This window comes from Oreochromis niloticus, linkage group LG16 (assembly GCF_001858045.2).
Source record: "Oreochromis niloticus isolate F11D_XX linkage group LG16, O_niloticus_UMD_NMBU, whole genome shotgun sequence".
NCBI classification, from domain to species: domain Eukaryota; kingdom Metazoa; phylum Chordata; class Actinopteri; order Cichliformes; family Cichlidae; genus Oreochromis; species Oreochromis niloticus.
The window spans coordinates 6,369,133-6,395,245 of NC_031987.2; the positions used below are offsets into that span (position 1 = coordinate 6,369,133).

Consider the following 26,113-nt stretch of genomic DNA (forward strand, 5'->3'; position numbering starts at 1 on the left):
GCCTGTGAGACCTAGCTGAGAAGCAATAGGTTATTGTGAATTGACTTCTAGGGATAAAGTCCAATTTTGTGGGGCTTTCATTACAGCCAGTGGATGTTAGGTGAAGATTTCAGTTTCCATCAGTTGTTTTTTTTCTTCTTCTTTTTTTAACTTAACACAAAGGGTAATTATTCACAGATGCATTTTAGGAAGCTAAAAGGTGGTTGGTCATAAGAGAAACTAGCAAGGTTCTTGTGAGAAAAAGTGTCGCTTGCCTACAAATACAGACTCAGTTAAGAGATTAGAAAATAACAGACCCCAGGGCCCTGTACTAAGGAGCAAGTTCAGCATACCCAGGATATCTTTTCCTTATTCAGCTCCGCTCAACATCGTCAATCACAGTTGACATAAGTTAATAGTTTTCAGTATCGCAGCTCTATCATTAAGACACAGGAAGAGCAAACATATGATTACGGTTTCCTATTTCGTGAAATTAATCTGATGTTTAAATGTGCCCAAGACAGTTTTAGTCTCGTTCATTCAGTCGGAGCCCTGAGAGCGTGTAAAGAACATAAGCAGAATATAAAAAGAGAATTCAGTGTACTTAACCTCCTTGGTTGATTTATGTAAGGTCAGCAAGTACAAGTCTTAGGCGCCTTATTTTAGGATTGTATATCACTTTTTGATGGCTTATGGAGAAAAAAAATTGTTTTAAAATTGCTTGGACAGAAAAGTTGTCATGGTGATGAACCCTGAAGTTGCCCCACTAAGACCCAAATTCTTTATAATGCAGGCTTCTCACATCAGTTTATTTTATGTCATATCATGGCACATAGTCTGGGTCTGGTGTGTTGTAATGATGGACAGACAGGAGGGTCAAGTCAAGTCAAGTCAAGCTTTATTGTCACTTCAGCCATATACAGTTTGTACACAGTGAGGCGAAACAGCGTTCCTCCAGGGCCAAGGTGCTACATGCAACAAATTTACAACATAAATTAACAGAAAATCACTAAACTAGCTAACTAGAGACAGGACAGACTGACCTAACATAAATTACAACATAAATTAACAAAAACTAACTAGCTAAAACTAACTATCCAACTAGGTAGGTAGTGCAAAGGAAACCGTAAACCTACTTGGTAGGTAGGTATGTAGGTAGTGCAGGAACAGTAAACATAAAAATATTGTGCAAAAAGAGCATTTACAGGTTGATGTGTAAGTCCAGTCTCAATGCTTTGAGGTAGTTGAGTTAAGCTGAGTGATAGTGTGTGTGTGTGTGTGTGTGCGTGTGTGTGCGCGCGTATCAGTCCAGTCCCTTTTTGTTGAGGAGACGGATGGCTTGTGGAAAGAAGCTGTTGCACAGTCTGGATGTGTGTGCCCGAATGCTTCGGTACCTTTTTCCAGATGGCAGGAGTGTGAAGAGTGTGTGAGAGGGGTGTGTCCAATCAGCCACAATGCTGGTGGCTTTGCGGATGCAGCGTGTGGTGTAGATGTCCTTAATAGAGGGGAGAGAGACTCCGATGATCTTCTCTGCCCCTGTGGGTATAAGGGTTCACACTCAGTTTGTAGACCGGGCGGTGATCGGAGTCTAGACGCCTTGTAGGCAAGACGAGTGGCCGGGTGTTTGCTTTCCAGCTCAGAAAATGATATTGCCGGCTCATGTTCCTTCACTTTTTCACCCCCTTTTCCTCTCTCGCTCTCCTCACCTCTGAGTCTAACAAAACAATTTGCACTTTAGGTCGCTAAATCTGCATATGGACCCGAGGCTGTTTTGGCCTCAATACAAATGTCTAATTTTATGAAAACTACTAATCGCATAATAATATTATCCAATTTGTGAGTGTACAATGTGTAATTGGGGAAATATGTTTTCCTAATCTGTGAAGTGATTACTGTGACGGTGCAGACTACTTCATTTGTGGAAATCCTATACTAAAGCAGGATAAAACTTTAAACAAGGAAAAATACATTTAGGAAGAAGAAGAAATTCGAGCCTAATTTTAAATTTCAGCTTAAGAAGTTATCACTACATACAAAAATGTAAAACACATTTCCACCTGGAAATTATGCAGTGTATATATTTTAGGCCCCTGACTAGAGCAGGGCGGTATGACCAAAAATATTTATCACGATATATATTTGAAAATTTGCGATAACGATATAACTGACGATATAATTGACACTAGACAAAATACTTTACAACTCCACAACTTTGATGGGGTTTTTTTTTTTTTTTGCACTAATAATCTATTTTCACTTAAACAAGCAGCTGTTTTTTATGTGCATTAAAGACAGTTTAACCAAAATGCATTTCCAGTGGAAATTGGCCGACATATCCTCAGCATCATGTATAATTACGGGCAGGGATATCTCAGTAAGCTCAGTAGGTAGAGTGGTCGCCCCATGATCGGAAGGTCGGGGGTTCGAATCCACTGAACAGCTACCCTGAGGTACCCCTGAGCAAGGTACCGTCCCTACACACTGCTCCCCGGGCACCTGCTTAGTGGCTGCCCACTGCTTCACTGAGTGAATGGGTCAAATGCAGAGATAAACAAGTAATTTCCCCATGGGGATCAATAAAGTATACATCATTATTATTATTATTATTAATATCCACAAAACTTAAAAAGAGGTTATACACACACAATACGGTAATATTATGTTGAAGCACAGTACGTATCACTCCGCGAGGCTCCTGCCTACGATAGCTGTAATGCTCTGACAATCCATCAAGCAGTGTGGCTTTGTAGCTTAGCAAAGTCGTACTGAAACATTTGACAGCTTTTCGAACGCCGTGTACCACATAAAATCGTTTCGAGGTCAGTAAGCACAACCAGAATTCATACATAAGGCACACGGGATTATAAGGGGCACTGTCGATTTTCAGAAAAATCAAAGGATTGATTTGAAGTGTGCCGTATTTTCCAAAAAACACGGTAATAACGACGGCCCGCTAGCATGCTCTACCAAAAATAGTGCTTTGTTGTGTATCTGACAGACGAAAGCTAAACCAGTTCCACACCACTGAAGTTGCAGCATTTTTACAAACCAATTCTGGTTCATCCGTTTCATTCAACAGTCTGCTTTCGCCCTTCTCATTCTCCGTCGCTGCCATGCTTTTTCCGCCATGTGTGTATGAAAACAAAGGCACTGCGCATGCGCATTTTACCCACATTCTATCGCGATATTTCATTTTCTTATCGTTGCCCAACATTATACCGGTATTACCGTGAACGGTATGATATGGCCCAGCCCTAACACTGACTGGTTTCTCTTCCTCCTGAATTTTTAACGCGATCACCAAAGTTCAGTTTGTTCCCTTTGAGTTCTCACCAATGGCATAAAATCGAGAGAAGTTTATGGAGTAGTCACACTAATGACAACAATAATTGGAGACTGTGGTACAAACAAAGTAATCCAAATTGGTCACCCAGAGGTTGAGTGTTCCACAGCCAACTTCCGGATGACCAGCTGGTCACTGCAACTACTTGTAATCTGTTAGTACTTGCAAAAAGATTCAGTGTAATTACTGATCAACCACCATTTTTTTTTATAGTTTGCAATGAGGCTGCTGTCCTGCTTTTACTCAAGTATGAATAATCGTGATTTTATGGATTGGTTCTTATTTAGCACTTTTCTACTCTACTGGAGCGCTCAAAGCTCTATATAGAACTGGTCTCATTCACCCATTATATTTATTCACACACATTCACACTGCTGGTTCATCGGAACTGCATCCTTGCCCAAGGATACTTTGGCATGCAGACTGGAGCAGCCAGGGATCGAACTAGTAGATGACCTGCTTTACTTCCTGAGCTACATCCACCTTTTAAAAAAAGTCTTCAAAATTAATTGTTTGCTAGTGTTGGCTAAATATTTAACTTCTATACTGTCTTATCTTATAAACTCAAAACTTTCTGAAACTTTCCACACAATGTAAGCGAGCCACAGTTACATACTCGTGTGCTTCGTGATTAAGCATGAAGATCAATCTTAAATAGACCAAGAAGGGTCAGGGGTCTTTTAGGGTTAAAGAGCACAGATTAATCAGAGCACCATGCTGTTCAGGTTCAAGTCCTTCCTTGTGCTCTTGTGTTTATTTTGGCCACCCCCACCCCCCACCCCCTCTCGACTTAGCCCTGTACTTTTCCATAGCAGATGCAAGGGGGTGCTGAGTAAGCTGAACGCGTAAATTTTTGTGCCTCAGTCTGGGATGACCACTGAATCTCTCTGTCCTGACTTCTTGACCTGCAATCAAAGCCCTGACTTTGGGAGAGTATGGGGTAGAGGAGGGGGATTGGAGGCCACATGCTACTCATCCACCTGCACACTGACAGGCACACAAGCCATCTGACAAACACCCCTGCGCCCTGGCTTAACCTTTGCCCACCTCCACCATACCCCACTGCTCCCCTGGTGACCTCTGGAGCCATCTGTTAGAAGGATCTGAGATGTGTTGAGTGGATGGAGGGCGTGGGGTAAGCAAAGGGGCACCAGTAGGAATTGGGCCTCCTCGTTGGTGATTGAGAACTACGAGGTTCAAGGGAATTTGTACACAAAGCATTGTGGGGTTCAAAGTGACACCTTGTAATAACAATACTCTGTATTTATTTTGGCACACACAAAGGCTGTAATATATCTCAAGGCATTGCAATGGTGCCTTTTGTTAAGGACGAAACTTTTTAGCAGCTTGGTATACAGCGCTGGGTCATGTTACAGTGTCCTGCACAGCCTTTCTACACGGCCGCCATCAGCGCTGCTCAAAAACACTCGAAGGAGGGCTTCCCACTATAGCTTTTGCTACAAACAAGCAGTTGGCCAGTAATAATGAAATGGTCTTTTTCAAGATCTGTTTGTTTTGTTGTTCATATTTGTTTATTAAAGAAAAAACAAAACAACTTGTGTACTATCTTGTGTGTGGGTCACACTTTCTTATATTCTATATTGTAGAGGTTTTGCTGTGTATTCTTTCCTATGGCTGGAATGCATATTGACTAGGATAAATAAGCTTTAAAGTAGTGCCCTTAAAAACGTATGTTTGTCCAAATGTGGCTGTGTTGAGTCTGGGTTTTCAGTCCAGCTATTTGTTTGTTAACAATTGAGATTTGAGTTTGTGATGGTTGTTGTCCTCTGGAGCTTTCCGCCAGAAAAACAGAAACCAGAAGATTCTGTTTAAACCAAACTTGTGAGCAAGCCTCCAACTTTTTTTTTCCTACTGAAAAGCTGGAAACTTTTTAGTCTACCTGCTGAGAGTTAAAGAAACAGGATGTAAAATGAAACAGCCATGGAACAGGTGGGTCTGCTCTATTATGCAGCTAACTCTCCCACTGCTGGAGACATCAACCACCTGATGTCTTTTTCTGGCTCCCCACTTTCTGTCCTCTTTTTTTTTTTTTTTTTTTTTTTTTTTTGGTAACTGTAGTAGTGTAAGTTCTTCTAAGGTCTGTCCTTTACCACATTTCCCCAGGGCTGTTTTTACTGGCACATGCTTCACATGTACCAGAGGCCAGGGGGAAGGAGGCATTTTTCTGGCCTATGCTGTGATGCTTTTAAGCTGTAATACAGTATTCGAAGTCATCAATGACTGTTTAAGTAGCCTGTAATCATACTCAGCCTTTATAGTTTGCAATGATACAGTGGAAAGAAATGCATCAAATACAATGCTTTCCACGCACAGGCTTTACTTGTTTGGCCTCCCAGGTAGATTAATGACAGTCAAGTATACTTGGCAGCTCTTTTTACCATTTATTTATTTTTATGTGAAAGAACAGTATCACTCTCAATCATTTTACTATCGCTGGGCAGCTGTGGTTGGGCGTTTGGATTGATCCTCCATTCCACGTGTCGAAATGTCTTTGGGAAAGATACAGAACCCCAAACTGCTCACAATATAGCTGTGTGAGTGTATTAGAAAGCACTTGGGCATGTTAGTAACATCTTGACGCCAAATGCCACAGCACAGCTCAAGTCCAGCTTCCTATAGTAGCATCGAGCTACGTGGGGAACACCTGGCATCCTGGTGCCAGGCACCAAGCACCTTCTTCTATTGCTTAGTGGTCCAATTCTGATGCTCACATGTCAATTGTTGGAGCTTTCAGTGGTGGACGGGGTCAACATGGACCCCCTGACTGGGACGCACTGAGACACCTTTGTATTAGAACCAGCTTTAAATATTTCTGAACTACAGTAGCTCATCTATGATCGGAGCACACGGGCCACCCTTTGATTCACTTTGTTTATTTTCCACTTGTGAGTAAAGGAGGGGAAAAAAGCGCAAGATGCTAAAATTTATATTTACCTTTGTCTTTACTGGTGTTTGGTATGTGTAATACATCTCTACTGCCAGACTGTGGCAGCCAGAAAAAGTTTGCTGATCGCCAATAAAATAAACAACACAAAAGAGCACAATGCTAACTTCTAGTCTCCACACTGTAAAGTAGCACCTAATCTAAGTCCGGCACACAGATTTTATCAAACAGAAGAAACATGCAATGCAAGACACGGGCACAGTCATCAAATAGAAACAAAATAAAATCTAGTAAAAAACAAATCTGCCAGGTAGAGCTGACACAGGTGAATGAGGGTGATCTTCCACTGGGAATGGTTCCCATTGAAAACTTACAAACTTTTAATTAAGATTAATTACCCATTTATTTGTGCCATGTTTATACATGCTAAATGGTCATAAGACTGTCCGAGCCAGGCCTTGAACCGGCAACCTTCCGATTACAAGACGAACTGCCAACTCTTAAGGCCACGATCGTCAGATATTTATTGTGAGGCATTTCTTGGAGCATACACTGAATGCATAGACTCCAAACTGTAAGGGTTGGTGCTTGTTGTTGAAAACTGTCAGTTGCAGGTCGATAAGAAGGGATTGGATGGCTGAAAACCCCAGAGCTTTATAAAGGAAAAAAAGACTTCATAGAGCCACAGTGGTCAGCAATAATTTAAGTAGGTTTGTCACTACGTGAAAACCCTGTCACATTTAAAATAAGGTTTTAAATAGGCCTCAAAAATCCACCATAGTAACTTCTTCAGGAACTGCCTGTCGTCAGAGCCATCACATGCTTATTAGACTGCATTATTACTCTGACTGATGTGTGTGAGCAGTTTAACCTTTGTTATTTATGGAGAGGAGACAGAGACATCAACTGCCAGGTTCAGAAAAGAAATCCAAGGCAGTCATGTATCGGTGCCTTTGCAATAACATCCTGAAAGTTGTATTTTTAGTTGAAGTCTTTGAGTCAGGGACGCGAGGCGGGCAGCCCAGGAGGGCCCTTACCATCCAGATGGTGACAGCACTCGATGGTTTTGCCTTTGAGGCGCCAAGATGGAAACATTTGGAATAGGAGTGAGTCACACACACCGGTCACAGGATGGACAGTCAGTCACGAGTCCAGAAATCACTCACACATATACACAACTTTTGTGTACACACACAGGATGCATACTGTATTTCTATTACATGTTTGTCCTTTCTGTACACCAGTGAACTCCAGCAGCCACAAACATCCTGTAAAACATTTCTAGCATCTCAGTCACAATTGTCAAGATGAAAGGACAAATTAGATGTCCTCCTGTTTGTGACTGAATCCTCGCCAGATCTGGAGATGTGGCGTAATTTACACGATTAGAGCAAATACATTATCGTGCATGTATGTATTTTCATTCTGCTTTTAAGGTTTGCATGCCATCTGGCAGAGTGTAAACTTCTCTGCGCATCCAGTTGGAGCCAGGAGGCCTGACACTCGTTTCTCACTCCAAATGGTGACATGTTTCCATGTGTGACGACGGGCAGCAGGCTTTAGCAAGAAACAAGACACCTGTTGCTCTGGTCAGATTACCGTGCTTTGCCAAGCAGACGTAATATTGATTTTCACATTTTCCCTCCCATTAAGTAGCATGGTTGCACTTTCCAAAAGAGGAAAAATGATTGGAATAGGTACTCTGATGGTTAAATCAACATTTATTCTAAAGTTGTTTTGGTAAATGGATTCAAACTGAGGATTCACCCACTCCCACAGGACTATTCTGGGCTTTTAGGTTCTTTCTAACTCTCGTATAGATACTTAGAATTTAGGGTTCAGTGTCTTACTTGGGGGCACTTTGATGCCAGGTAGAACGACCCAACGACCTCCCGATGAGGAAATGTCTGATCTGCAGCCATCTTTGATTCAGTTGAGCTGGCTCCTAAATGTTCGCGCTCTGTAACTCGGGCTGTTTTTTATGTGGCAGAAATTTAAATTTGGAACTTAAAAAGTAACTTCTCTTAAATAAATAACTGTAAACTTAAAAAGAAAATCTCCAGTGCTTTGCTGTTAGTAGGTGTAGGTATGTTGAGGTTTAGTAAAGCAGTGCAAAACTGCTGCTGTGTGAAGCAGATTTGGGCGTCAGGTTTTCAGAGTGACTGTTGGAGCGAAGCCCTGCATTCACTGGTCAGTTGCTGAAAGTAGTTATTGAAATTGGCTCCCATTCAGATTTCAGTTGTGATTAAAGCTCTCAGTCCTGAGCTACTGTAAGCAGGCAGCCATCTTACGTGTAATACTAGAGAAAGTAGCGTCTGCCCCAACTCTTACGTCACAACAAAAGTGGTCATTTGTTATGCCCTGTGGTTTGTGTGTAGTTATGTTTGGATGACTTAAACTACTTGTGGTTATGGGAAGATCATGCATATAGTTTGGGTAAGTGATGTCATTGTTTGCATGACATAATGATACCTATCGGACAAGAATGGAGTCAGGTAAGGTTAGACTTCTGGCTACAAACCAACCAAACCAACCCAGCCCGTGGATAAACAGGCAAATAGGAGGCACCGGAGGGGCCTCGCAATCAGGTGATCAAAATCAGTATTTGGTTTGGCGAGCCAGAGCTAATTGGCCCATAATTGTACAGCAGTTGTCTCTCCACAAAGCCAAGATTATATGTCTGAGTATGACAAAGGTGTCCAAATCGGAGCCACAGAGGAGAGAAACTAGCAGGCGAGAAGGCTAAACAGAAGCAAACGCAAATTAAAAGTATTATCCACCGTCAAATCAACAACTGATGCTCCTGTCGTGTCATCTGGACGCCATGCGGCGAAGCGACTTACCACTTGCAGAGTCGCAGCTCTGGTATGAAGGAGATGAAACGACTGGAATTCTGCTCATGAATCCTCTATGCACGACTCAGAGTGGTGATAAATTTTCCCGTAAACCGAAGGTTGAACTTGGTGGTAAGAATGCATTTAGGGAGAATGCTGAAGAGAGATGTTGCTTTAACTCTGAAAGACAAACTTGAGCTTTAATGTGAGATGATGATAGAAAGAGTTTTATACACAATCACTGGCCTGCTTAAAAAGAAAAAAATGCACCAGTCCTTCTCTGAATATGACCCACACAACAACAACTGTTCTAAATTTTATAAAGCCATAACAATTCAATGTTGGTATGAGAAATAGATCTACCTGTAGGGGTGGAATCCATAGAAACACAATGTACAGCTTGCGTTCACTGAGGTGAGATGGAAACATTGTGCAGAATGCAAATGTGAGCAGCTCTAGACAAACGTCTGTCTGGAAAGGAAACACTGCCATCAAGTGGGCGGACACATTATTACAGACCACTGCTGCAACCGCAAGTCATACCACATTAAACTGAGAAGTCAGTGTTGCTTATTGGATCAAAAAAAATCTGTGTACTATTGATGGATTTGTCTTTAAGCAATTTTGTCTGTACATTTGATCCCTCTGTGAGACAGATGAAGGACATCCGTTACAGCATCATATAATACTGGATTTGTGCTGAATAGTTAGATGAAAATGTTTGGTGTTTGTGGCATAAATGATTCTGTAGTGAGAAAAACACCTGCTCAGTTGCCTGGAGTTATCTCACCTGGTTTTCTGTGCTGTGTGGGGAGGAGCTGCCTGAACCCCGCCCACAGAGAAACTCAGAGACGCAAATGATTTTAAAATATGATCTAAAAAATAAATACCAAATATTATCATAATAAAACTCCTTTTGTTATTTAGTAAATGTGTAACTATTAGTGTTCTTATTATTGTTGCTATACTAAATATTTTGTGTTGATCAGAGCCTTCATCTATATATGTTGAAACAGATTTAATGGTGTCACTTTAAAAATGTCCTCTCTTTCATGAATGACAAAAACATTACACTGTAGGATAACCGCAGAATGGTCGGACTGTGTTCACACTGTTTGTGTGAGTTCAGACATGTCAGTCAAATCTTATTAGAATCTGTAAATTCTTCCCTTCTGCTTCCTTGCTGTCACATGTCATAAATGACTTTGAGCCAGAGCTTAGACGTCAAAAGCAGAACTTGGCACGCACATTTTCTGCCTTTCGCCATTTTCCCAGATGGCCAAGATTTGATAAAACAGGCTTTAGGATTCAGAAATATTCGTCATTATTCTCCTCGTGAAGAGATGGAGTATGTGTTTGTTCTGTTTGTTTGTCTGTTTGTTAGCAGTCTAGTGTCCATAGTTCTCAAGCTTTCATGTTTAATTTTTGTGCGATTGTATGCCTAACACCTCGAGCTGATTTAATTTTGGTGTCAATCGGATGGGCTCAAATTCTGGTCATAAATATTTTGTACTTGTAAATCAGACTGAGTAGCTGTGAACTGAGTTTTGTAACCTTGTAAACCAAAATATATAAAAATTTTATGTTTGTGCATCTATAGATGAGAATTTGTGTGTGTGTGTGTGTGTGTGTGTGTGTGTGTGTGTGTGTGTGTGTGTGTGTGTGTGTGTTTAACAAAATTTGCATTTGTAAAAAATAATTACAGTTACAAAGTAACATTCTTTTTTTTTTTTGTTAAAGTCTGTTTACAGATACAAAGCAAAAAACTACATGTAAAAGTCTGCCCTCAAGTGCGCTTGTGTGTGAGTTTCAACTTGCAAGTACGAATTTTGACCAGATTTTTCTTCCTTTCACGTGATTGGTCAATGTCATTTCAATCACAAATTTAACAATCCAATCAGAGACCAGATGGATGTGGCTGCCAGAGTGGCCCTTTACTGAGCTTCAGGTCCTGGAAATTTAATACGGTTTGAGGGTGGAGAACAGCAACAGCGCTTCTGCGGCGCAGGTAAGCATGGTTTACCTGGTTTACCCATGGTTGTGGTTTAGTGGAACAGATATATATTTTTAAATATCTAGATTTTGTTTCTGTTCCACTAAACCATAATGTTTACCTGTGTGGCAGAAGCGCTGTTGCTGTCTTCATCTTCAAAATGACTACCTAGGTTGGCTAAGCATTGAACTCGACCTTCATCGTTTATGAATGTCAATAAATCATTGAGTAGTATATTGTATGAAAGGGCAACACTCTTTATGTTTTCACCCTAAGTCTTACAATGATTCCATGACGTTTCTCAAAATCACACACTGCACAAATATATCTTATGGCTTATAGAAGATAAAGATTTCATGTTTGACGGTCAAAGGTCAGACATCCGTGTATTATAAAAGCAGGTTGACGTCAAAGAAGTTTTCGAAATATCTCACTAGTTTGTGTGTGTGTGTGTGTGTGTGTGTGTGTGTGTGTGTGTTGTGCATTTCCCCACTAGAAGAATTTGGTACTTTTTCTTGAGCCTTTGACTTCACAACTAAAACACGCAAATTTGCAAAATTCAATGTCGAGTTCTCTCTGCATTGCTTTTGCACTGCTGTACCCCTCTATATGTATATATGGAGTGATGTGCCACTCTTGACTGACCCCCGTATTTGACCCATTACAGTTTGCTTAAGGGTCAAACCGCTCTACAGAGGACGCCATTTCCTCTGCTCTCCACCGGAGCTTGGCATTGGTACGTGAAGAACATTCACGTACCAGTGCTGTTTGTTGACTTCAGCTATGCATTCAAAACGATCATCCTCCAGCAGCTGGTGAGCAAACTGACCTCCCTGGGTATCAGCAGGGGAGGTCAATGATCTTCTTCTGCTGAGAAGATCATTGGGACTTCTCTTCCATCCATCCAGGATGTCATCCACAGATGCCATCTCAGTAGAGCCCGCATCATCATCATCATCATCATCATCATCATCGTCAAAGACTCCGCCTAACCCCATCCTACGCTGTTCTCCCTGCTCCCGTCTGGAAAAAGGTTTTGCAGCATCAGCATAATCTATTCTATTCTATAAGGACTCCTTGTCATCTCATTCTGAAGTTTGATTTACTCTCCAGCTTTTTCATTTAGTATTTATTAAGGACCTTCTTGAAGCCTCTTTGTTTTATTTGCTTTTTGAGTTTGGTGTTCTCAGGCGTGGAGAAACTGTAGACTCGTGACATCATTGAAATAACACAAATGACATTAATTGCACAAGTTTTTATACTGTGACATTCCATTACCCTGCTCATATTAACTGTCTGCATTTTTTCATAATTTTATTAGGCTAGTAAGGCGACAGAAAATTGCTGTGCGTAAAACTTTATTATAACAATTGAAGAATTTAATAGACTAAAGCAATGATGTCATGAGATTGCCCTACAAATAATCCCAGTAGGTGCAGCTAGACTTGGCTGTGGATTTTAATAGAAAAGCCATTTGTCGTCGTTATGTTGTAAATCATGCGTGCGAGCAATAAGACCAAGAACTGTGTCATCCTAAAATGACACACTTGTAATAAATAAGCCATGCTTATTTCGGAAATCTAGAAGTTACATTTTGATCAAGTGTTCGGTTCGCAGTGTGTCAATCTGAAGTGGAAATGATCACACGTGATTTTATTTTGCGATTATTCGAATGATGTAATTGATTATTCTTGTGTCTAAGCAAATCTTCGCCTACAAAGTGCCCAGAACAGTCCCCCACCTGTGTCCTGTTTACACTGGGTTTAGGATTCAATTCAAAATTTTAGGGATCATCTTCAGAGCTCATCATGGCCACGTGTAATAGTGTGCTTTAAATTGAAACACCAGCCCTGACCTGATAACCAACCCAGCCACCTGAGCTGCAGCCACTCGGTTTTCAGTAGTTGGGTAAAATAGTTTGAACTTTCACTTTCTTTATGAAAAATATAAAGTTTTTGTTTTTGAACACAAGTCCATGGAGTTTGAGGCAAAAAGAGTTTTGAATAACTAGGATTTTTAATGCTTTAACCACTTTTTTTTACACGCTTTGTTATATTCAGCATTCAAGTTGATTAAAAGTGCTATTTTCCCACCAGTCTACACCCAATAACACGCTTTTAATTTTGGCAAATTTGTTAAAAATGTAGAATTTAAGTCTGTCATTTACAAAAGTATTCTCATCCCGCTCAGTGTTCTTTAACAGTCCCTTTTGCGGTAATTACAGTTTTGAGTATTCTTGGATAAACGGTGGGTTTCCTGGATTTGAGCGGGTTGATCCAATTCTTCCTGTCAAAGCTTCATCACACGGCATGGGAAGCATCTGTGAACTTCAGCTCTCTCAAAGCAGGGTTCTGAGGGGTTTAAGTCTGGGCTTGGCTGGGAAATTCTGACAGTCTGAGCTGGAATCGCTCTGCGATATTGTGTGGGCAAAAATATTGAGCCACACCTCTTAATCTTTGAATTCAGGGGTTTTCAGTCCCATTACCTCAAGTTTATAAAAAATCAAGCACCTATGCATGCAGTCTGCCTTTGCAAACGTTTGTGAGAGAACAGGTTGACTGAATTCGAATGTCATACTGTAATTTTCTTGGTTACAATTGATGGTGGAATATCTAGGAGGAAAGACATTTCTGACTTGTTGCAAAGTGGAAGCATTTAGGTAACACAGCAATCCAGCCACCACAGCAGGCCATGTAAAGTTACAGAACAGGGTCGCCAAGTGCTGAGGTTTGTAGTACCAGACCTGCTCTGGCATTAACATCAGACTTTCCACCAGGAGCTTCAGGGTTTCCATGTCTGAGCAATTCATGCAATGTAACGGTAATGTGTAGCTGACCCAGTGCTTTTGTACATGTAATGTTAATCTTCATCTTACCTGTTGATCTTAGCTGCATTTACCTGCTTTCAGTCTTCCTTCTGTTCTGAAGAGTATCTCTGCCTTTGCCACTGTGAAGCAGCCATAAACTGTAATTTATTCAAAAGATGAGCGCAGCCACCATAATATCACACATTGATTTTAGACATTTTGAAGTCTAAGACTAGTCCAAAAGTCTAAAGGCAGAAAAAACATCCAAAACTAAACAATGAATATGATCTTATATGAAACAATTTGATTGTTTCAAATTTCACTGAGTGTCAAATTAGTTTTATTCAGTATGGCTAATGTTAGCAGTGCTAGCACCAGTAGTCTTACTTTCTGCAGGCTATTGTCCACATACCTGTGTAAAATGTGGTTGTACATTGCTTTGGCTGTGTGGGTATATGTCGTAGTACCCTGACCCAGTCTATATAGGATTGTTCATTTTTCTGTAACTGGTTACCGTCCACCTCACAGGGTGACGGACACACTTTCGTCTGTCTGCAGACCCGATTAGAGTCTTGGAAGCAACAGATAAGGCCAGTTGTGCTCCAGTAAAATAATACATCCGTTATTAATCTTACTTCTCATCACAGATGTCATTTATTTGAGCATTTTAACATGACAGACTATAGAGATTGACACGAGGCAGACTGAAGTGGAAATGAGCAGAACTGCATTTCTGAGTTGGCTTAACTTTCCACACTTTGCAACTTTGAAGTATCATCACTGTAGCATCAGCTGGTGAGGAGCAGTGTCTGGTTTTCACCACAGTAGAGTTTGGTCTAAAGCAGGGGTCCCCAATCCCAGTCCACGAGGGCCGGTGTCCCTGCAGGTTTTAGATGTGTCCTTGATCTATCACAGCTGATTTGAATGGATAAATTACCTTCTCAACATGTCTTGAAATTCTCCAGAGGCCAGGTAATGAACTAATCATGTGATTCAGGTGCGGTGATCCAGTGTGAGATCTAAAACCTGCAGGGACACCGGCCCTCGTGGACTGGGATTGGGGACCCCTGGTCTAAAGTGCTGTTTTGGTTTGAAGTTTTTTTGGCATGCTCACATTGTCCTTTAAAGGATAGTTTGTAACAACAGGTCTGTTGTGAGCAGTGCTTTCAGTTTTAGGCAATGTGAACTGTGAGACCTTATGTACTTGGGTGTGTGCTCTCCATTGATGTCAACTGGCTAAATGGCTGTTATCAGTTCTTATCAATCCCAGACCTGCTAACAGGCGGATATCAAATCATTCAGTGGCAGTTGTCGCCCTTGTTAAATAGAAATATTAAAGCAGCATTTCTGTTTTAAAACAATGGACTTCTGTGGCGTGAGTTTGAGGCCAGGCTCTTTGGACTTTGTTTTTGTTTTCTTTAAATCACTCTTCACAAGTTACTCAGTTACGTTATTCAGTTCCATCACATATTCAGTTTCAATATATCTTTTTACAGCATACAACAGACGCTTCAAAGCTCCATTTGCTGCAGCAACTTGTACTACTGGAGCATCTATATTTATTGCTTCACACAAGTGCTAGAGTCCTTCTGTGTAATCTGTGTTGCCCTGTGGTCTTTTCACATTCCTCTTCTTCACGTCGTTTCCTTTTTCCCTCAAGGTCGAGTAAAACTGTTCTGAAAAGATGAGGGACGCATCTATGGGTGAATCACATCTTTGCACGTCGAGCCGAACATTGTGTCTCACTTTACCGGGACGATAAATAAACCTGTTTTTTTGCAAGTCTGACTTTACAGACATCCTTTGTCGTCTCGAATTTCATAAACTATCCTTTAATAACAACCATAATCCACCTTTTTTTTGGACTCCTCCCTTTATCTCCCCCTAAGCCCCATCATCCCCCTCTGTCACACCAGCGCTCTGCATGTTCTCCTTCACTACATCCATGAATCTTCTTTGTGGTCTCCATATTCCACATCTTTGTTCAGTACGCCCACGCTCCCTCTGCACGTATCCAGACTATAGCAATTTTGTCTCTTTTCAAACTGCTCGACATCTTCTCCATCCTGGTCACTCCCAGTGACAATCTTCTGTCAGCTCAGCCTCCTGTCTTTTGTCAGCACCACAGTTCCTGTCTCGGCACACTATCAGACGTTTTCAGTGAAACTCATTCTGACCTCCTCTGTACTCCATCAGCGCTCTCAAAGCAAACGTCACATCTGTAAAGCTCTTTCTTAATATGACGTTTCGCTGCTGCTCACTGATATTCACCACTCTTCTTAACCTAACAACTCATTCTAACGTCTTTATTGTATAGTCATCAGCTTTATCCGTGTAGTTACCACAGCTCTGCAGAGCACCTTTATTCTTGAAAATCAGAACCTGTACACGTCTCCATTCCTCAAGCATCGTGTCATTCTACAAGACTGTGTTAAACAGTCTGACTTAAAAAGCCTTCTCTCGTAGACATCTCTATATCTCCATGGGAATCTCATCTGAGCCTTTCTACTCTTCATAGCTGTCCTGTCTTTACTCATCTTCTACACTTCCTGATTCACTAACCTTACTCCACAATCCACCCATCAATTTGGTAATACGTTTTAAAATGTTATACCCCCAAAAATGCAAAATTGTAATATTTTATGCTAAATTAACCTCAAATCTTCAGTTTCTGCACAACAAAGCCAACCTGCCAGTTTAGTGAAAGAAAAATCAGACATTTTTGATTTGTACTGCTTTTTAATGTGTTTTTTTCCATCAGAAATAGTAAAAGCCATACAATGTAGCAAACCAAAACAACATGACAAAGCTCTATACAGGAATAGTAGCTCATTCACACACATTCTTGGGTCCAGACTGATCTGTCTAGAGTGGGCAGGCGCCACTGGAGTGTCCATCTTGGCAAACAAACAAATGACTGACATTCAGTTTCATGGTTAGGAAGTCTTTTTTTTTTCCCCTCAAGGAGTTTGTAGGCAAAAAAAAAGCTTATTTGTCTTATAAGCTTAGCCAAGAGGCAGTCGTCACGTGAAACTCGCACTGATATCTTTCTATGGGCTTCTCTGCGCAAAGGCCGGTTTAAATGAGACATGAAGATGCTGTGCACAGATTAGTCAACAGGCCGAAGGTTACAATTTGAGTCGAGCATGCAAGCTCCTGCTAATAAATAATGGAACATTCTAGTCAGGTATAAAACTCCTGGAAGTGCTGCATTGCTTTTTTTCTTTTTGGACACGTAGGTTTGAGTCCATATAGGCCCCCAAACTAACCCTTATTTATTTTGCATCATGCTGCCATAGGTGGGAGTTTTCCTTGCTGCTTATTCCTTTAATTAAAATTGAAAAAGCTAAATAATTTTGTTTGTCAAGAAAACTACAAAATCATTTAAGTTTTGTCAGTGATCAAATTATGTTAACTCAATATTTCACAGCTAAAACACTGTATTAGAATAAAAGTAGCTCCTTTGTAGTGATCCTTTTGCGCCACACGGGGGAAGCAGCTACTTACTAAACTGACTTGGTTTGGCTGTTAAAAGCCTCAGACCTACTGTGAGGCGGTGTGAACGTAAGGACCCCCGACAGTCTGCCTGAATACACACAGGGACATGACACAGGTCTGTCAACATCTACCCTCCACTCGGTTGACAACAAAAACACGGATAATACTTCAACATTTTAAGTGCTCTAAACTTGGACAACGTATTTTCTCGGCAGGTTTTAAGTTAATAAAACAGCGGCGTTGGCGTCACTTTAGGATAACTCCAATTTGGACTTTAGTAACAACAATTTTTCATACAAAATATTTCCCCCAAGAAAACAACAATAAGAAAAATGTTAACAAAAGAAAATAATGCTGTGAAAAAAAACATTCAAAAACAACAGTGATACACCTTTTAAATGCACACACTTTACACCTTTATATACGTCAATGCACTTGACTTTAGCCAAAATAAAAGCAATCTTTTCTTCTTGCTTTCAGTAATCTTGATGTATACTTTATAATACAAGATAATATAGAGCAACAAAGCAACAAAAATAAATATCTTAAGTCACTGTTTGGAAGTTTATATATATATATTTATATCTATATATGTATATGTATAGCTTACTTTTGGGTAGGGTGAGTGGCTGACGCAAAGAGCTTTCATCGATGGAAACTTTGAGCAGAGAAAAGTGCAGAGCAGATTTGGAGGACTAAATCTTTTTTCTTTCTTTCTTAAAATAAAGATCGTCCTCAAAAAAAACTGCCCTTGGCCCTTCAATCATGAGTGAACGGTGTGGCTATGTGCTGCGGAGGCTGAACAGAGGATGGCGGCAGACAGGAAGCAAACCCTCCTCCACGCTTCTCTGATACAATCAATCCCTTGTGGATGCAGTGATTCAATGACGTCTATGATGTTTTTTCTGTGGTCTCACTGAATGCAAGATTCAGCTGATCTCTTCAGGCTCAAGCTGCACATCAGTCGCATCTTTAGCTACACTACGAACAGGGAAGGACCTGTGGTATTTTGGCTATTTGCATATATTAAGACGGCGTGGATATGTTTTAGGTTCTTCTTTTTTTTTTTTTCTTTAAAAGCTCTGCATTTAGTTAAGAAAGTCAGGCACCAAATGTTATCTAGAACAGTCCTACTCAAAAAAAGCAATCTAGAGTATTTACACAGCCCTTACCAGCTGCAAAAAATCTTTTTTTTTCTTTTTTTGCAAGATGGCAACGGTGCAGAATTGACCTACAGTATCAGTACATACAGAAAGAAACAGTATTTTTTGTTTAAGCAGCCATATTTGTTTTACAAAAGAATACTTCCGACCCTCATCGTCAGTGGCACGCTATACCCGCCCTGACTGCTTTTTTAAAATCTTTGGTTGACCAGTCAAAAAAGCCTGATAGATTCACAATCCACCTTTTACATCACACTACTTGACTTCTTCTTTTTTTTAAAAAAATAAAAAACGAAACAGTTGCTAAAAAAATAACATTTGCACACAATGTCATTCCCTCTTCCTGTTCATGAGTTAACCCTGCCCGGGAGGTTAAAGTCGCCTCCCTTCCCCATTGTCACACACAGCCACGCCTCATCCTGCACTTCCTCTGGTCCATTCTGGAGTCCATCCAAGATTATAAGCAAACGCATGCAAGCCGCGCACACACGAACACACTCTCAACACACGTGCACGCACTCATTCTTTCACAACTACACACGCGTTGGCTTAAATGTGAAAGAGCAGGAAAAATAAAGCGAAACGTAAAACTGAAAGCGTCTGTGAGGTTTAAAAGAAAAGGAAGGAAAATAACCAAAGTTATTTTTAAAAAAGGCGCCAGGGGTTTTTGCTGACAGCGCTCATCGTTTCTGCGAGGTGATCATCTTCGAGACGAAGTTGACGATGGCGCTGGCAGGTTGGTCAGGGTCCAGCTCGGCGAAGAGGTGGCTGACGTTGTCTGTTGTGCTTCCCTGCTTACGCGCCACAAACCCAAACAGCCTGAAATGCCAATGTTGGAGATTTCGTCATTACTGCTGCCATTTTCACTCATCAACGACTTAAAGCAGATTTACAGATACTTTAAGGTATTTTTGTAAATGTGTGTTTGGTTTTGTTTGTTTAGTTTAAACTCTTCCCAACTGAAGCCATCGACAGGAAGTAGTTTTTGAAAATACATTACCTAAACTATTGCCAGGATGTACTTCGTGAAAACTGAAAATTTTTGTTCCTGCTTCCCATGGAGGTGAGGTTTTTACCAGTTACCAGAGCGTTATTACAAAAAGTACCTTTTAAGTAGTTCACTTTAGAGCCCCACTGACATATCAGCGGATAGCATATTTGACGATATATCGTTATGTGTTTGTAAAGGCCGACTAATCAAAATTTAAAAAGGAAGGAAAAGATGGAAGTAACACCAACCATTGTGTTGATGTTACACAATCCACAAGAGGGCACTGTGTAACTTCTCTGTTTGCAATGTGTTTGAAACACTACAAACACAAGCAAAGTGTGAACGAATAATCAGCAGGTTGGAAGAGTAAAACAAACTGTTTCTTTTCAAACTTCAATGGCATATCATCTTAGTTAGGACTCAAAAATTACTACATGAAACAACTATTATGGGTGCGTCTGACAGAAACTAAATATCGGCATCGGTCAGGCTCTTAAAAAGAGTACTTTCAAGTATCAAATGTTGACTGAAAGGAAAGTTTACTTACTTGGCTGTTCCTCCCTCAGGCTTGTTCCATCTGAAATGATTTAAAGGTATTTTGTTTAAGGTCTTAATTAAACAAAACCAATGTGCTACTTGGACTAGCTGAAATCATGGGGCAGAGACTTTAAACACACTTGAGGAACTGAAAACAAGTCGCTAATATTGTTCTAAGTATTTTAATGGCTCTCTGTACTCACTTTCTGTCCTGAGGGTCTATATCGCAGAACGTGACAGTGTTGGTAGGGTAATGGCGTCGGAAGAAAAGCCTAAAAAAGATGTAAATGACACAAAACTTAAAAAGTGAAACGTGCATTCTGTGCAGTGGCATGTCATATACTTTACAGAGCTTTTAAACAGAGCAACCATTGATGATATAGACTGATTTGGTCAATATGAACTTCAAACTCAGACTGTCACAGTTAAGCAAGGGCTCTACTTTTTCTCGCGTATCACTACACATCGGACTAGTTGTCAATTGTTCATTCCATTAGTATCAGTAAGCTATCTCTCTTTGTCAATGCTAGCATGTTTTTCCTGACAGCTAAAAACATGAATGTAAAACTCGTGGAAGCTGAGCTTCTATGATAATGCTGAAAGTTCATATTTTCAAGCATTCAAGTAGTGAACTTGAATGCTTAAAATCACTCTTCCTGTTAAAAATTAGTTCTTCTTCTCCGCAGTCACCAAGTGCTTGATCACTAAGTTGGAGTTTAGGGTTGCTTTGAGAAAACTGCTGCCGTGAACTATCACTACATAAATAAAACTGAAACGTATGATGCACATGTCCACCCTTTTTCTTCCGCTTATCTAAAGTGCTTTTGGTATGGTCACAGGCTAAAGGAGAGAAAGAATTCCTTTCTCCCCAAGATCTTTTTCCATCTCCTCCCAGGGAATGTTGAGATGTATAATCGTTCCAACAAATTCTACCACGGGCTCCCGTCCCAGCAGGGTGTGCCCTAAAAACCTCAAAAGGGAGGTATCCAGGACGCATCCTGATAAGATGCTCAGATCACCTCAGCTAGCCCCTTTTGACACACTCCAAGCTCTCTGTGCTCCTCACAGTATCTGAGGGTGAGCACAGCCACTCAACAAAGGAAACTCATTTTGGTCGCTTGTATCAGCAGTGTCATTCTTTCTGTCACTACCCAGAGCTCATGACCATCATTGATGACTGAGACATAGAGCCACTTGGTAGTCAAAACCTTGGTCTTCTGGATTACTGGCCTACTATAACAGTACGTCTGCTTCACTGTTCCCTGACACCGTTGCAAAGCTCAGCACCCAGTGAAGATATGCAGATGTAATAATGGGAAAGCTGTGAAATAGTTAATAATATAGTGTATAAAAATATAATACTTTAATTTTCTCTATTTTCTGATTGTGTTCAGTTGCTCATATTCATTAATCCCAGCCCTTTAAAGACATGTTTATATCTTAAAATGCACTGAGATGTCAAAGGCTCGTCAAAAACATGTCTGCAGCAACATCTCCATATGACATGCAACGTCTACACTTGTGAGACATCAAACACCTCATGTTTTAATGGGACAGTCGCGGTTAAGACTTACTTCCTCTGGTTGTCAGTGAGTGTGATGCCTTGTGAGGACACCTTGAAGTGCACAATGGTGGCAGTAGGTGGAGAAGCAGCAGCCAGTGTCTCAGATATGGCCTTAGCGACAGCCTGAGGCCCCGTCAGTGATTCCATCTCCACTGAGTTGATGTAGAGAACATTGCATGCTGCAAAGAGAGCAGACATCCCAGCTGGATAAATCGTGTCAAACCCAATTGTGAACAATCTGTTCATGCAATAATGTTGACATTGTCCTCATTAGAGTGCATGCTTTCTGCAACAAGGCTGGGGTTTTAGAAACCAAACCAAACAGATCATTCCACATAAAACATTCTGTCTGTTATGGAGGGCAAGCTGGACGCTAGTGTTAAAAGACATGTTCTGGGGAAATCTGTCACACAGGACTGTTATTTATTCGTCTTCATTTGTGGAGCATACACGGACAGACAACACACAGACACGATGCACATTCCAGTTGTAGGTTTCCAAATGAAAGTGCAGAGGGTTTACCATGGGAATCAGCAGGAGCCCTCAGCACTGGGACAACAAGAACGTCACGTTGTCAGAATGAGTGACAAAACACACTAATGACGCTGACAATTATGTCCAAGAACCTCAAAACTTTGCTGGCTGTCTTGGAATGTTAAACTTAAACAACCTCATGACTTTTAATACTTCGGAGGAGGTTTTACCTGCTCCTTGTTTCAGCCTTTCAGCCATCGGGTTTGCTGTTGTGACCTCCGGTACTTCCTCAGTGAGATCTGATTTACAGGAGAGAAAGTTTAAAGTTTATAGTTTTGGCATGAGGACTCCATTAAGGGTCAAATTTTCAGTTCATATGACTTTTTTTTTTTTTTTTTAACTGTAAAGATTTGCTTAAGAGTAACACAGAAACACTCTTAAATGGAATACATGTTACACAGAACACTTATTGCACATACCTGTGGTAGGGATGACTAGTTTGCATGGGAGGGCCAGTGGTGTTATAGCATGTTGGTAGACCAATGCAGACAGGCAACCTGTCAAAGAGAAACAAACTTTTATAAATGTTCAGCATTACTTAGATGGAGTTTTGAGTTGCTCATGAGAAGGTTCTGCTGCTTGGTAGTTTTTAAATGCAACTCAGTTTTATTCTTATAACCCCATTTTCTTCATATAGTGACTGGTTGAAAGTGATGGGGGAAGACAGGACGGACTGTGGAAGAGAGGCAGAGATCAATAATAACTAATGATTAAATGCAGAGAAGTGTATAAACACATAGCGAGTAAAGAAGAAACACTGCAGTGCATCATGGGAAGCCCCCCAGCAGCCTAAGCCTATTGCAGCGTGACTAAGGGAGGATTCAACATCATCTGATCCAGCCCTAACTCTATGCTTTGTGAAAAAGGAACATTTTAAGCCTTATCTTAAAAGTAGAGAAAGAATCTGTCTCCTGAATCCAAACTGGGAGCTGGTTCCACAGAAGCTCCCAGTTTGGGACTGTTGTTTTCTTCAGTTATAACAACCATCTTGACACATGGTATACATGACCTGTAGCTGGTTAATTGTTTAACGGAATTGCTGCCATTATGGAGACCCATATTAAAATTATAAATAAAGAGGTAAATGTATGTGCAGGTACTCCTCCCTGAGCATTTTGAGCATTCTGAAGCATGAGCTTTTGACTCTTATAGTGACTTTTTCTTGTAGGTTTTCTACAATAGATAAGCCCCATCTACCTGCTGTTCAAACCTTCTGTTTCCATTGGGCAGCCAATCTGATGAAAGCTAACTTAAAGGGAGGCGAAGGGAGTTAAAAGGCTTCTTTTAGAGAGTGTATGAACTGAGGGGCTGCATCATGGCCAAGGATTACTGAAAACTACTCTATTAGTGTCAAAGACTAAAAATTTAGATTTTAAATTAATCACAATGGATTCCTCGTTAACTAAATCTGTAGTACGCCTGACTTCTTACATCTTTTAATTGGAGTTATTAATAGTAGTTAGTTTTTGTTTAATGGTGGAGGATTATGGATAAAATTCACGAGCTCTGAAAGAGGGATTCAAAGGACTCAGGTTTAATTGTTGGATTTATTCAATAAAAGGCTCTTGAACCCCAGCATTCATTGTTGGCTGTAATGTCACACTGAAGTAAATCATTTTTTTTTGACAGGTGATGACAGGAAAAACAAGTTTTGTGCTTGTGTTAGTTGAAATTTAAAGAAATACAAGCAAAAACTGCACTAAATAATAAGAGTGATAAAGTGAGTTACAAGCTGAAGGCAAGACTGGAAGAGAAGAAATGAGGAGCGCGAAGGCAAAAGTTCACAGAAGTTGGCCTGCCCCTTTAGTGCATGCAGACACACACACACACACACACACACACACACAGCCGTGTAGTGTAATTAGTAGGGAGAACACGAGTGAGATCACGTCACTCAGTACTATAATTACAGCAGGATTAGATGTTTTCAAACTTGGAAAGGGGCTCAGATCTTCAACAGACACACAAAAGAGAGAAAGCGCTTGTGCTTGACTTTTCCTTCAGACTCGTTATGTCACTGCTAAGCTGTTAGTGTATGTTTTAGAAATGAAAGACGGCAGCATGACTGCTTCCACTAACCAAAGTAAGGCTCGTTGGGGCAGCCTTTCAGCTTCACTCCTTTAGGGCTGCTCTCGATCAGGAAATGCCTCACCAACTCATTGGTGATGTCACCTGCAACAAAAGAGAAGTCGAGCAGTGCGTGAGTCTAGGCGGGTAATACACCAGCTGAACCACATTCAGACATCGCCTCATATCGTTGGTATTAAGGTGCTAACATTCATGCTGCCTCCACCAAAACAAGAAGAGCTGCACTAAACACAGGAGTAGTGTGTGTACTGAATATTTGGCACATTTGTAACTGCTTTGATGTAGCTATTCATACTGCCCACCGTCCTGCCCCCTACCTTTCTTGTTCGGATGCACAGTGGGTGGAGGAGACGCCACCTTCATGGCTAGGCCATAAGCTCCTTTGAAGGAGTGACTGTCCCGGATAACAAAGGCTCCAGGCTCCCTGTCCTTCAGCAGGCTGATGGCTGGAACACAGAGAGTTACTTTAGAACATCAGGAATCTGGGAGGTGATACAATAGCTGACATGAAAAGCCACAGTTGCAGCAGAGCTGCTGAGTCGGTTTATGGACCAACTTGGATGGATGGATGGTTCCAACACTCACCTCAAGATAAATTAAGATCTTTTAACATCTACTGACTGTTAATCTGGCATCGTCAACAAGCCATATTTCATTTGTGCCTTCCTCAACAACCAAAACTTGAATGTAAAAACTCCTCAGCCCTCCGTTTCTGATAGCATGCTGTTGCTAGCAACCCACAGAACGACTCGCTGTGCCTCATTATGGCCTTACAGATGAAATAACAGAGTCGCTCTTTACTTTTGCTGGGTTCAGACGACACAACAAAGATGTAAAGCAGCACCAATCCAAAGATTTGGGCTATAATGGATAAGAGAGGCCATTAACTGCTGCCATATATCAGTAAAAGCTAGTAGTCTTGGGTACAGTGTAATGCATGAAGTGAGTCATCGGCCAAAGGACAAGCAGTCCAGATCTGTCCTCTTAGTATGATCTACTGTTTGTTTAAATTCTTCTCTTTAGTTGTAATTCTCTGGCACCTCCTTCCTGATGATATCAAATAGGGGCAAAAGGCAGCAAAGCCAGATCTGGTCTATGTTTATGTAGAAATGTATGTATCCTGGCCAAAGTCAGCAAGAATCTTTGAGTCTACAGTCACCTGATACCACATGGTGACCATCTTAAAGGCCTAATTGTCATATAGAACTAAATGAACCTGGCATTAGTTTTGTTATTTATCTGTTACATGCACTTTCCTCTGTGTTATGCCAATAAGTTGTAACAAAGCTCAGTATTAGATTACATTGTCAATGTGCAGGCCACTGGCAGGTTGTTGTTAAAACATGGAGAAACTGCATACTACAGTATACAAACCACATGTTACACAATTATGGTTAGAAGCTTTATTTGTTAAAATAAGTACTTAACAAAAAGAAATGCATTTGAGGGAAAGAAAAACTGGACAATATGTCCACAATGAAAAACCTCTTTATATTCCACCAGCTAAATTTAGGTGATGGAATTTGGAGGTCGGAAAAGTCATTAAAGAATGAAGGTAAGCCAAGGAAAAAGGTGGCATCAAGTCAAAAGTAAAGCATGAGTAAGAGTAGGATGAAATGAGTCCTGACCCTTTGTTTAAAAAAAAAAAAAAAAAAGCTGCTGCTGGTCTGCATTTTATTAGAACTACAACTTCTAACATGACACTTTGCTTCAGACACTCCATTGTTCACAGAGAGGAGCCTTAGAACTTTTACTTCACTGTTTAGTTCAATGCCCAGGCCTGTCCACATGTGACAGTTTAAGGAAGGAAGATGGATGAGATGAGCAACACATGCAGATGTTCCCTAATTCTCTGCATATGGTGTGGCTTTCTTTCTG

At 40.8% G+C, this 26,113-nt stretch overlaps 1 protein-coding gene across 20 annotated transcripts in view; it reads right to left on the reverse strand.

Annotated features, from left to right (window-relative positions):
• Nucleotides 1–16,579: 16,579 nt before the first annotated feature.
• tns1b (tensin 1b) overlaps nucleotides 16,580–26,113 on the reverse strand; it is a 190,807-nt gene continuing 181,273 nt past the window's right edge. For 18 of the 20 annotated variants that reach the window (XM_025903831.1, XM_025903848.1, XM_025903842.1 and 15 more), the window contains 9 exons: nucleotides 24,553–24,681; nucleotides 24,227–24,319; nucleotides 22,567–22,644; nucleotides 22,318–22,386; nucleotides 22,136–22,162; nucleotides 21,624–21,792; nucleotides 20,253–20,321; nucleotides 20,060–20,089; nucleotides 16,580–19,340 (listed from right to left, as the gene is read on the reverse strand). In XM_025903831.1, coding sequence (XP_025759616.1) covers nucleotides 19,202–19,340; nucleotides 20,060–20,089; nucleotides 20,253–20,321; nucleotides 21,624–21,792; nucleotides 22,136–22,162; nucleotides 22,318–22,386; nucleotides 22,567–22,644; nucleotides 24,227–24,319; nucleotides 24,553–24,681 — 803 coding nt within the window. In that variant the 3' untranslated portion in view covers nucleotides 16,580–19,201. The remainder of the gene's footprint in view (nucleotides 19,341–20,059; nucleotides 20,090–20,252; nucleotides 20,322–21,623; nucleotides 21,793–22,135; nucleotides 22,163–22,317; nucleotides 22,387–22,566; nucleotides 22,645–24,226; nucleotides 24,320–24,552; nucleotides 24,682–26,113) is intronic. The other 2 variants (XM_025903849.1, XM_025903838.1) reach the window with 1 other exon arrangement.